The 9,836-nt window shown below is 45.4% G+C and overlaps 1 protein-coding gene across 1 annotated transcript in view; it reads right to left on the bottom strand.

The window, feature by feature from the left end:
• The window catches only part of RYR3 (ryanodine receptor 3), a 417,605-nt gene that overhangs the window by 39,816 nt on the left and 367,953 nt on the right, over nucleotides 1-9,836 (bottom strand). Inside the window, 7 exon segments of the mRNA XM_015557536.1 lie at nucleotides 938-1,014; nucleotides 2,643-2,722; nucleotides 2,876-2,975; nucleotides 3,910-3,966; nucleotides 4,919-4,970; nucleotides 5,665-5,771; nucleotides 7,341-7,437. Coding sequence (XP_015413022.1) covers nucleotides 938-1,014; nucleotides 2,643-2,722; nucleotides 2,876-2,975; nucleotides 3,910-3,966; nucleotides 4,919-4,970; nucleotides 5,665-5,771; nucleotides 7,341-7,437 — 570 coding nt within the window.

Genomic DNA, 9,836 nt, shown 5'->3' with positions numbered 1-9,836 from the left:
CCTGGTGCATGGGTGGGGGCCGGCTGGTTTGCCCTAAAGGGTGTCCCGGATCAGGGTGGGGGTCCCGCTTGGGTGCCTGGCCAGCCTGGGTGAGGGGTTGATGGCTGTCTGCAGCTATCCAAGCCCCCCAGCAGGAACCCTCACCCCGTGAGGGTGTGGTCAGCCTGGGTGAGGGGCTGAGGGCTGTTTTCAGGCTGGCCATACCCCTTCAGGGTGGGGGTCCCCGCTGGGGTGCCTGGCCAGCCTGGGTAAGGGGCTGATGGTCTTTGCAGCCTGGCCATGGCCCAGGGCAACCCAGGCTCCCAGACCCTCCTTGAGCGGAGGCTACAGCGACTAGAAGCAGGTTTCTGGGATTTATTTATCTTCTATAATTGAAACTTTGTAGCCTTGAGAGAAGCTCACAGCCGGCCAGGGCAGGCGGGAAGCTTGGCTTCCTCCATCACCAGGGGCAACGCAAGCTTCCTGTTCACTCTAGCTCTGTGGCTGCTGCCATCTTGGTTGGGTTTATTTGCATACTCGCTCCTGATTGGCTGGTGGGTGTGGCTGGTGGGCATGGCTTGTGGGTGTAGCTGAGGTACAGTCAATTTGCATGTTTCCCTTTTATTAGATAAGATATGATGAGGAGAAACTCACACTCAGTTCTGAACATAACAAAAAAGGAGGTGAGGGTGATTAACAAGCCAACAAACAGGTGTGTGTGTATGTGTGTGTGTGTCCAATGGACATTACATTTTCCCCTCTGAATATTATTTGAATATCATTTTGAAGGCTGGAGGAACAATACCCATCCATCCTCTTCACTTTCTTCAGTAGGTGACTCCTTTCTCAATAATTCCATGATAAGCCAACTTACTTCACGGCCCTCCCCATCTCATTTCTCCTTCCCTTGAATAGTGAAGAGTTTAAAAACTGCTGTGGATGATTTTCCCATATTTACCTGCAAGACTGCATAAGACCAGAAAGGCTTTGAAAGAATCCAGCATCCTTTTTCTCCTTTAGGTAATCTAACATTTTCTGCAAGGGAGACACATTTTAAAAGGAAAAACAATGGGAACTATACCACAAGTACTGACCCTCCTAATTGTAATGGAGAAATGGCAAAGTCCTAGCCAAGCAGGCACACTGAGTCAGATCCACGGTGGTGGGTTGTTACCCTGTGCACTTAAACTTGCCATGTGTCTCCCCCGCCCCCTGGCTTCCTACTTAACAAAGCCTGAATCATTAGGGTGGACATTTCTATAAAATCCACTGGAATTTCTGCTAGGGCAGCATAGATCTTTCACATTCATAGACTTACAGTTTGAAGTCTCTCCTATTTGGGAATAAGCACCGAGACCATGGTTTAGTCATGTTTATGGTTGTGAGGTATAATCTGAACAGCTCCCACAATGAGTTTGACACACTGAAGCAAGGAGTTTAGCCAGTAATGAGCCTCTCTGAGAGCTCAGCATTTATTTCACAATCAGACTTTGTTTCCTCTCTTCTCTGTTACTGGGAGGGCAGGAACTTTGTCTGGCAAAATAATATTTCTTTGTTTTTAAAAGACTCTTCAAGAAAATCAACTGATGGGGTGGTGATGGAGAGAGGTATCTTAGAAAATGGTAGTTCTCTCTTTTTTAAATGTTTTTATTGATTTCAGAGAGGAAGGGAGAGGGAGAGAGAGAAACATCACTGATGAGAGAGACTCATCTGTCAGTTGCCTCCTGCACGCCCCCTACAGGGAATCGAGCTCGTAAACCAGGCACATGTGCCCTGACTGGGAATCAAACTGTGACCTCTTGGTTCACAGGTTGATGCTCAATCACTGAGCCAACTGGTGGGGCAAAAAATGTAGTTATTAATAAGACATTTGTTTGGGATTAATAAAGGCTGGGAAAAATTATATTCTATACTGGTAGTTATGAGTTTGGATTCTCAAAAGCCCTGGGATTTAAGGCTATGAATGCCAGGAATATTTGAAATGGCACACAGACATCTGCACACAGATGGTTTGAGCCAGAGCCTGGAGTGCCCAGGAGGCACCGGTGCATTCCTGTCTTCTGCAGCCAGTTCCAATTCAGATTGTTGAATGAATTCCCTGTGCCAGGCACTCTGCTCTATGCTAATGTGTTCTCATTTACTGCCTGGTGGCAGGGGTTTTTATGTGTATCACTCACTGCTGCACCCTGCACCCCTAGAGCAGAGCCTGACTTCAGGGCATCATCAGCAATCACTAAATAGTTGTTGAATGAGCAAACTACAGGTATGTGGGATTATGAACCCCTCTTAACTGAGCAGGCTCCTTGCTCACAATAGGGCAGCTAATTCAATGAAAAGGTTGAAGTAAAAATTTAAGATTTAGAAAACGTCTTCTAGAGCATAATTGTGCAAAAAGAACATTTAATGGTGAAAAAACAAAATGTTTTTCTCTTTGAACCCTGTGTCAACCCTCTCCATCAAGTACACATTTGCCCGTCAACTCCCAGCCTGGTTTGATCGGTGACCCCAGCTATTCTGATCTAATTGGCCACTAAGGACAAATACCAGCAAAGATGATTCTGGGTGGTGGCCCCTGTAGCCAAGTCAATGCCTCTTCCCTGAAGTGTGACGGCTGTCGATGGGAATACCCCAGGAAGCCTGACTCCCTCCGAGAGTCCCCATACCTGTTGCACGCCAGCGTTGCCTCCATTCAGAATGGCAATCCCCAGCTTCAGAGTCTCAACCACCATGGGGCTCCGTTCACCTGTTGTGGTGAAGATTCAGTTGAATCGCCAAGGAAAGAGAGGGTAAATCCCACCTAAATCCCACCAATGGGGCTTTATTGGGACTCTTTCATTTCACAGTGTGAATTCTCAGTGGAAGTGACAGGGGCCCATCCAGAAACCCCGGGAACCACCTTTGCTGGCGCTTATCATCTGAAGGACCATCTCGGCAGCCCCGCGCTCATGCAGCCGAGCTTGCTGATAGAGGGTTTTCTGCTTTTCCATTTCTTTTTCCTGGAAAAGATACACAGAGAGAAGGTTTGTTTACCCCCAGGGAACTCCCTGTGGGGAGGTAAGTTGAGAGAGATAATCTTTACCTGCCTAAGGAAGGCAAAACACAAAGCAGAGCTTTGAAGTTTATTGTCAGAAGCTACTCAGCTTTCCAGAACTGTCCACCCGCAATTCACTCATATTTTGATGACTAATTTTCCACTTTTGGTAAGAGAGGCAACACTGTCCATTCCTCTTTTATACTATGTTTATAGGAAGTGACCTCAGGTTAAAATGTGTTTGATTCCAATGTCCTGCCATACAAAGAGACCTGCGGAGTGGTCACCTGGAGTTTACCTGTGAGACTATAGAAAACACCCACTTACATAGAATGTTCAGACCACAGTCAACAGAGACTCTATTGGATATGGGATACCAGAATGCCAAGGCTTACCAGAACTGTAATTGTATTCATTTATTGTCACTGTTGTGTACTTTGTCTATAAAAGAGTACAAGTCAACTAGTATAGTTTTATCTTGGGAGATTTAGGGTTCTGCACTGCCTCAAAAATAAAAGTCGCTATTACTGTATTACATTTACAGATCAGTACGGCCAAAACCATCCCAGTGTCTTCGTTGCTTTGAATTTTCATTTTTGGGTGTTTGAATTTGTCCTTCTTTGGCCCGTTACTACCATACTTGTGTAAAAGTATAAACTTTCCCAGAAGAACTAACCTAGTGGGTGGTTTGCTGACTGACTGGCTGCCTGTAACCTTTCCTCAGGAAGGCAGACAGACAACAGAGCCACGGCTAACAGAGTGCCTTATCCAGGTACACTTTTGTGTTTGCTACCAGATACACATGGTGGGTGGGCCACATGGCTGTTAGCACCCACCTCTGAAGGCCTATTGGTTGGCTTCAGAGGGTGGCCCTGTCTTCAATCTTAGTGAAAACTTACCTCAAATGTTTTTTCTTTGTCTTCCTCCTCTTCTTCATCCTCCCCATTCTGACAACTCTGGATTCCATGGAACAGAGAAAGGAGACATACAATCACATTACAGGTGGACCTGAAAATCAAGACTGTCTCGCTGTGTGGCAGGGGACAGGATGCAATTCACAGGACCTCACACATGTTGTAAAACTAAGAACTTTCTGACCATTGCAGGGCAACTTTCTACTCTAAATGCCACCTTTGCAGTTATAAAGAGGTTCAGAAATGAGAATGGGAACATCAAGACCACACAATTAATGAGGACCCATCTGGTTTAAACGGAGGCCTGAAGTCTCTCACCTAGTCAAGTTCTAGTGTAAATCAAGAGATAGGGAGCTGTCCCTTTCTGAACAAGAACCAGGGGCTTGGGAAGAAGATCAGAGACACCTAGGATGTAAATCCCAAAGTGCCCCTTCCCATCGTGGCCGTGTGGTATATCTGGTCAAGGAAAAGGTGCTCTGTACCCCAACACATCCCCCTTTCTGCCTGACATGAAGGTTTGAGAAGGAGCAGTTCCCTTAGCCACTCAGCATTCCAGAGGTCACTGTCCCTCCATGCGACACAGAAACAACATCTTCATGCTGCTTCTCTTAGAACACTAGGCTCTCCCCGTAGTTTCTGAACCTGTTTCCAAAGCACTGAACCTCCTTTGCCTACAGATGTGTTTGAATGGTTGGATGCATCTGAACATAGAGTGAAAATGCCAGGGCAGTCTGTATGTCCAAGTCCTGTTTAGCTGGTTTAGATCTGTCATGTGATCCTAGCCACTAGTACCCACTGATTCTTCAAAGCCTCAAGGTTTCTTAGGAGGACAGTGGAGTGGTTTACTAGTGTCACCCGTATGGCACATGGACTGTGCTCTGCCTGGAGCTCTCATCATGACGAGTCCCAGGCCTGCTGCTTAGCATGACAGATTCTGTGCTGAAAGGGTCTAAGGAGGGAGAATGACTGAGACGTGGGCAGGAGCCAGGTGTACCTTGGCCATCATGCTGGAATAGGAGGTGTACAAAGGGTCGTCTTCCAATTTGCTGGAAAGAATAAAGAAAATATTTAGCAGGCTACTTTCAAGACCCAGTGGAAAAGACTAAGAGCCACATATATCTTGAATGACATATATACCAGTGAATTAATTAGAACCCCCACCCCCACCCTGATTCTGAGAACCACTCTGGGAATCTGAGTGTGCACTGGTTCGCCATGGAATTCAGGGAGGAAAGTTACAGTGTGAGGCTGCTTAATCTAAAGACCAGTGGATGTCTGGCATTTTGATGAGAGGCTTGTGGCTTATGGGATTTCCTAGATCAGTGATGGCGAACCTTTTGAGCTCGGCGTGTCAGCATTTTGAAAAACTCTAACTTAACTCTGGTGCCGTGTCACATATAGAAATATTTTGATATTTGCAACCATAGTAAAACAAAGACTTATATTTTTGATATTTATTTTATATATTTAAATGCCATTTAACAAAGAAAAATCAACCAAAAAAATAAGTTCGCATGTCACCTCTGACACGCGTGTCATAGGTTCGCCATTGCTGCCCTAGATGTTTCCTGATGGCCAACATGAGGGCAGCAAGGAGGGCAACTCAAATCTGGCAGCCCCTCTGCAGGCACTGCTATCCTGAGCGGAAGGGGTGAGAGTGAGGTTAAGAGGGATCCATGGGACACCTCACTTTAGTTTGGGAGGTTAACAGTTAGTAACTGGTATCCTGATGGTGCTGACCTCCTCTCTGTGAGAGCATTGCGGCTGAAATGGAGAACGATCTGGTGCAGTGGGTCTGGCTGCTTTTCTGCTTCCGCCTCCTCCTCCTCTTCCGCCCTGGGGGATTTCTACACAGACCAATGCAGACAGGTTTTAGGCGTGGATTTCAGCATGTGCCGCACAACTGCATGCGAGCAGAGAGAAGGCAAAGCGCAAGGCACAGAGCGCGTCAGACTACGAGCACAAAGAGAAACCACTATGTCACGTATTTATTTCAGGACAGAAGCCCGAAGGGTGCAGGGTTCGGCATATAAATGGATATGTTTTTTACAGTCAATCAAAGAAACATTCCAATTTGGGGTTAAAACAAGATGAAAGGAAAAGCCAAAGCCTGACTACAGAGGAGGCCCTCCACACCCCAATCAGCAGGACTCATGCAAGCTCTGGGCACCCGAACTCAGGAGGACAGCCCTGGACAGTCACTGAGAGGCTGGGCCTCTCACCTGAACTTGCTCTTGGAGAACTCGGCTGGAAAAGGGATGTGGCAACAGTGACACAGCCCTGGGGCCATTTGGGGGCTAATACTACTCTAGACTGAACCTGGCTCAGCATTTCTCTTTCCTAACCTCACTCCTGATTCTAAAATTCTTGTTCCTGAGAGTTGCCATCCTGAAGCTGAAAGCCTTAGAGTTTCTCCTCTTGTCGAGTCTCTATCTCCTTTTACAGAAAGGGCTACAGCAACTGATGCCAGAGGTAAAAGTGAGCTCTCTAGCACAGCCAGCAGGGTGGACCATATTTAGCAAACTGGCGAGAACTGCATAGATTGTGTGAACGGTTCAGAAGAAGCAGACAGCTGAATGATGCTCACTGTTCACTTCACACTAATCCAGAGACTGACGGGCACATATGAAAACAATGAGGGCCATGAAAGACAAATGGAAGGAAAGTAGGGGAGAAAACATGAAAGGGAATAAAAAAGAGGGGCAGAGGGGAGAAGAAAGAGACTGATAGGGAGATATAAAAAGAAAAAGAAATGTGGGAAACAGTGAATATGAGAAACACAGGGCAAGACTAACAGAGAGAATAAGGGATAAGAGAAAAATATAAGTGAGAGAAATAAAAAAAAGTGAAAACTGAATCAACCCTGGTTCGGCTAAAGGATAGGAGCGTTTATTTTCTTCCTGGATCAGGATGAAGCTCTGTGGTCTGCTATAGCTCCCTGTATTCCCCCTGGGGTATAAATGTAAGTAGTTTTACAGTGTGAAGTCTGTTAGAGATGGGGCAGGACACATTTTCTGAGGGACAACTACAGAAAGGTGGAATGTAGGAAGAGGATTTAGATGTGCCTTCCTAACACAGATGCAGGGTCTGGGCTCAGGCTGGTGGCCTCCTTTGACCAGTGGTGCTCAAAACTTAACTCAGTGAGAATTTTCCATGGCATGACTGTGCATCCCAGGAAATATTAGTTGTTAATAATGATGGCAAATAGGACAATAGTGACTAGCACCTCCGGGTGAAATTCATTCTTTGACTCTTATGGCCATTAGCAAGGCTTCCCCCTGATAATTTATGCCATTAATTCCTTTCAAATTCACACACTTGACTTTTGCAAATCTTTAACTGTTACAAAGCACACATGAATACAGAAATCAAAATCATTCACACTCATATCTGCTCCCAGTTGAGTCAGTACTTACAGCCAAATCCTGTACTAGTCTCTCTTCAAAGGAATACTCCTCTGTTTCTATCCAAAATCTCTGATAGCCATGGAGGAAGAGGTTAATAGAGCGGTGCCTGAGCGGAAGGGGTGAGAGTGAGGTCAAGAGGGATCCATGGGACACCTTACTTTAGTTTGGGAGGTTAACAGTTAGTAAGCAGAAGGGACTTTTGTACAATTCTTATCCTCTGATTGGTCAGAGTAGCCAGTAGCACACCACCATAAGCATTTATTTCAAAGAAACCAGAACCCTCCAACACAGTGCTTCCTGAATGTCTGGGGCACCTTCTGAATGAACTAACAACAGTTAGTGGAAGGCCAGGAGGTAACCATGATCCTGGTCTCACAAGGTCTTTATCACATTTCCCCTCTAATGGGAAATAATTCATTAGGCCAAGGAACAGTCCAGAAGTATTTGTTTAATACAGCAATTTGGTTCTTCCTTTTTGGCCGACCACCTGTCCAGGTGATCCCATCTAAATCATGCTGACGGTGAGTGGGTTAGTCTCAGATATACTTTACAGGGCCTCCAAGGAGCCATGCCTGCAAGGCGCTCCAGCTTTTACTTAGGAAGTCAAGGCTTGGGTGAGCTGCGCTCATTAGCATGACTCCAGCGTGCCCTCTGGGTTCTGGCTGTGGCCCTGGTTGCTGGAGACACTGAATAACTGGCACAAGCCACTCACTCCCTAGAAGTTAGGATTGACTTCTGGGAAAATTAGCCACGAATAGCAGTTGATGGCTTACCAAATGTGAGGATAGCAATGAGGAGGGAAGCAGAGAAAAGGAAGATGAAGGTCAAGACCAGAGTCATCAAGACCCTGGCCATGGTTTCCCGTAGAACACAGCCATTGCTAGCTGTCTTTAAAATCTGACCAATCAGAGTTATGTAAAAAAATTGTACAACTTTGTGTGTTTATGGTAATGTTAAATCATGGTCAAGGAAGGAGGAGTGTGCAGAGAGTGAGCAGGTCCCTCCATAGGTTACATTACCATTAAAATGGGTATAAGCCTGTCATATTGAGTTTTTTCATTAACCTTTTCCAGCCAAACCCGTTGAAAGGTGCTCAGGAAGAAATTGTTAATTTTGTGTCTGGAGAAAAGCACACAGGTTTTCTTTTAAAAACTAACACCAGAGAAACAGTTTCCACATAATAAAAGCAATCCCCTTAGCCCTTTAGTTTGGAAGATTCCATGCAGTCTACGACATCACAAAATGGAGAAGAGGTGTGGTCTCCCCCATTAGCTCCTTAGATAGTTTTTGTTGTTGCTGTTATGAAACCTCCTTACATTCCTCCACCCAAGGGGGAAATCCAGGGCAATCCCCCAAAACAACTGGGTTAGGGGTGGGGATGGCCACATTTCATCAAGGACACAGTGAATTCCTAAACCTACTGTTACCCACACAAGGGTAGAGTTGCTGAAGGAGCAACGAAAATATGAAAGGGTGGTAGGAACATCCTCAGTGTATTTAAAGAAAAAAAACAAACCCTTGTTTTTGAGAGATGAAAATTCTTCCTAGCTGGTCCTGGAGACATGTGCTTAGAGCTGAGCTCTTCTGGAGGCCCAATTAGCACAACGTCAGGCATGAATCCCCACCAGAGAGGAGTGTGCATGCCTTCTGATGTTTCACCACTTCTTGAAAACAGACAAAACCCGATGCTTTTTGCTTTTTCTACTGGGCTATGAATTTCACTGTTGTTTTTTGGCCAGGACTTCAGCAGCCTTCATTCCCATGACAGCTTGACGTAATTTTCATCTTTTTATTAATGAATTCTACTTGATTCTGTGGTGCCTGATCCCCTTCCAAAGACACTAGTCTGTTTTCTCTAGAGTCCTGGAGAAGCAGGTGTGTCTCAGAGGCCATGATTCTCCACCATCTTCAAAGACCCCAACTAGGGAAGCTCAATTGGCCCTGACTCGGGAGAGGGTTACAGGACACTCTGGACAAATGATGGCCAAGATGGACAATTTGATAAAAGTAAAATGTCAAACATAGAAATAGTACTTTATTTGATTTTCCAAAAAAATCAAAAACCTATCTGGGATTCAGAATGTACTTGTCCATATCAATTTATTTTTCCCAACCAGGTGAGGATGTTCCTATTGATTTGAACGCTGATAAAGCAGGGGCTGATATGCAATTATCAGCTTTGTTTATTGATCACAGACCTGACCTCACTAATTCTGAAATTAGTCTGAGGATGGAATGTGATCACATCACCAATGACAGTGAGTCCAAGGGGTCAGTGCTGGCCAAATCCGTACTGGTACTTAGCATGTGTGTTCACACACATTCCAGACAGGCCTTCACATATTTTAAAACTTAGAGTATGGACTAAAAACCAGGATAAAGGCATCATGTCCATGACTAGCCTCTTGGGACAGTGCCCTTTCTTCACCTTGAAGGCACATACAGTGTACAAAAGATTCTCAAGTTACATTTCTGCACCTGCTGAGGAAACAGTGATTTTGGTGT

Source organism: Myotis davidii, unplaced genomic scaffold, assembly GCF_000327345.1.
Source record: "Myotis davidii unplaced genomic scaffold, ASM32734v1 scaffold46, whole genome shotgun sequence".
Lineage (NCBI taxonomy): Eukaryota > Metazoa > Chordata > Mammalia > Chiroptera > Vespertilionidae > Myotis > Myotis davidii.
Note: the sequence above shows the minus strand (reverse complement) of the source record. Positions and strands in the feature narration are given on the sequence as shown.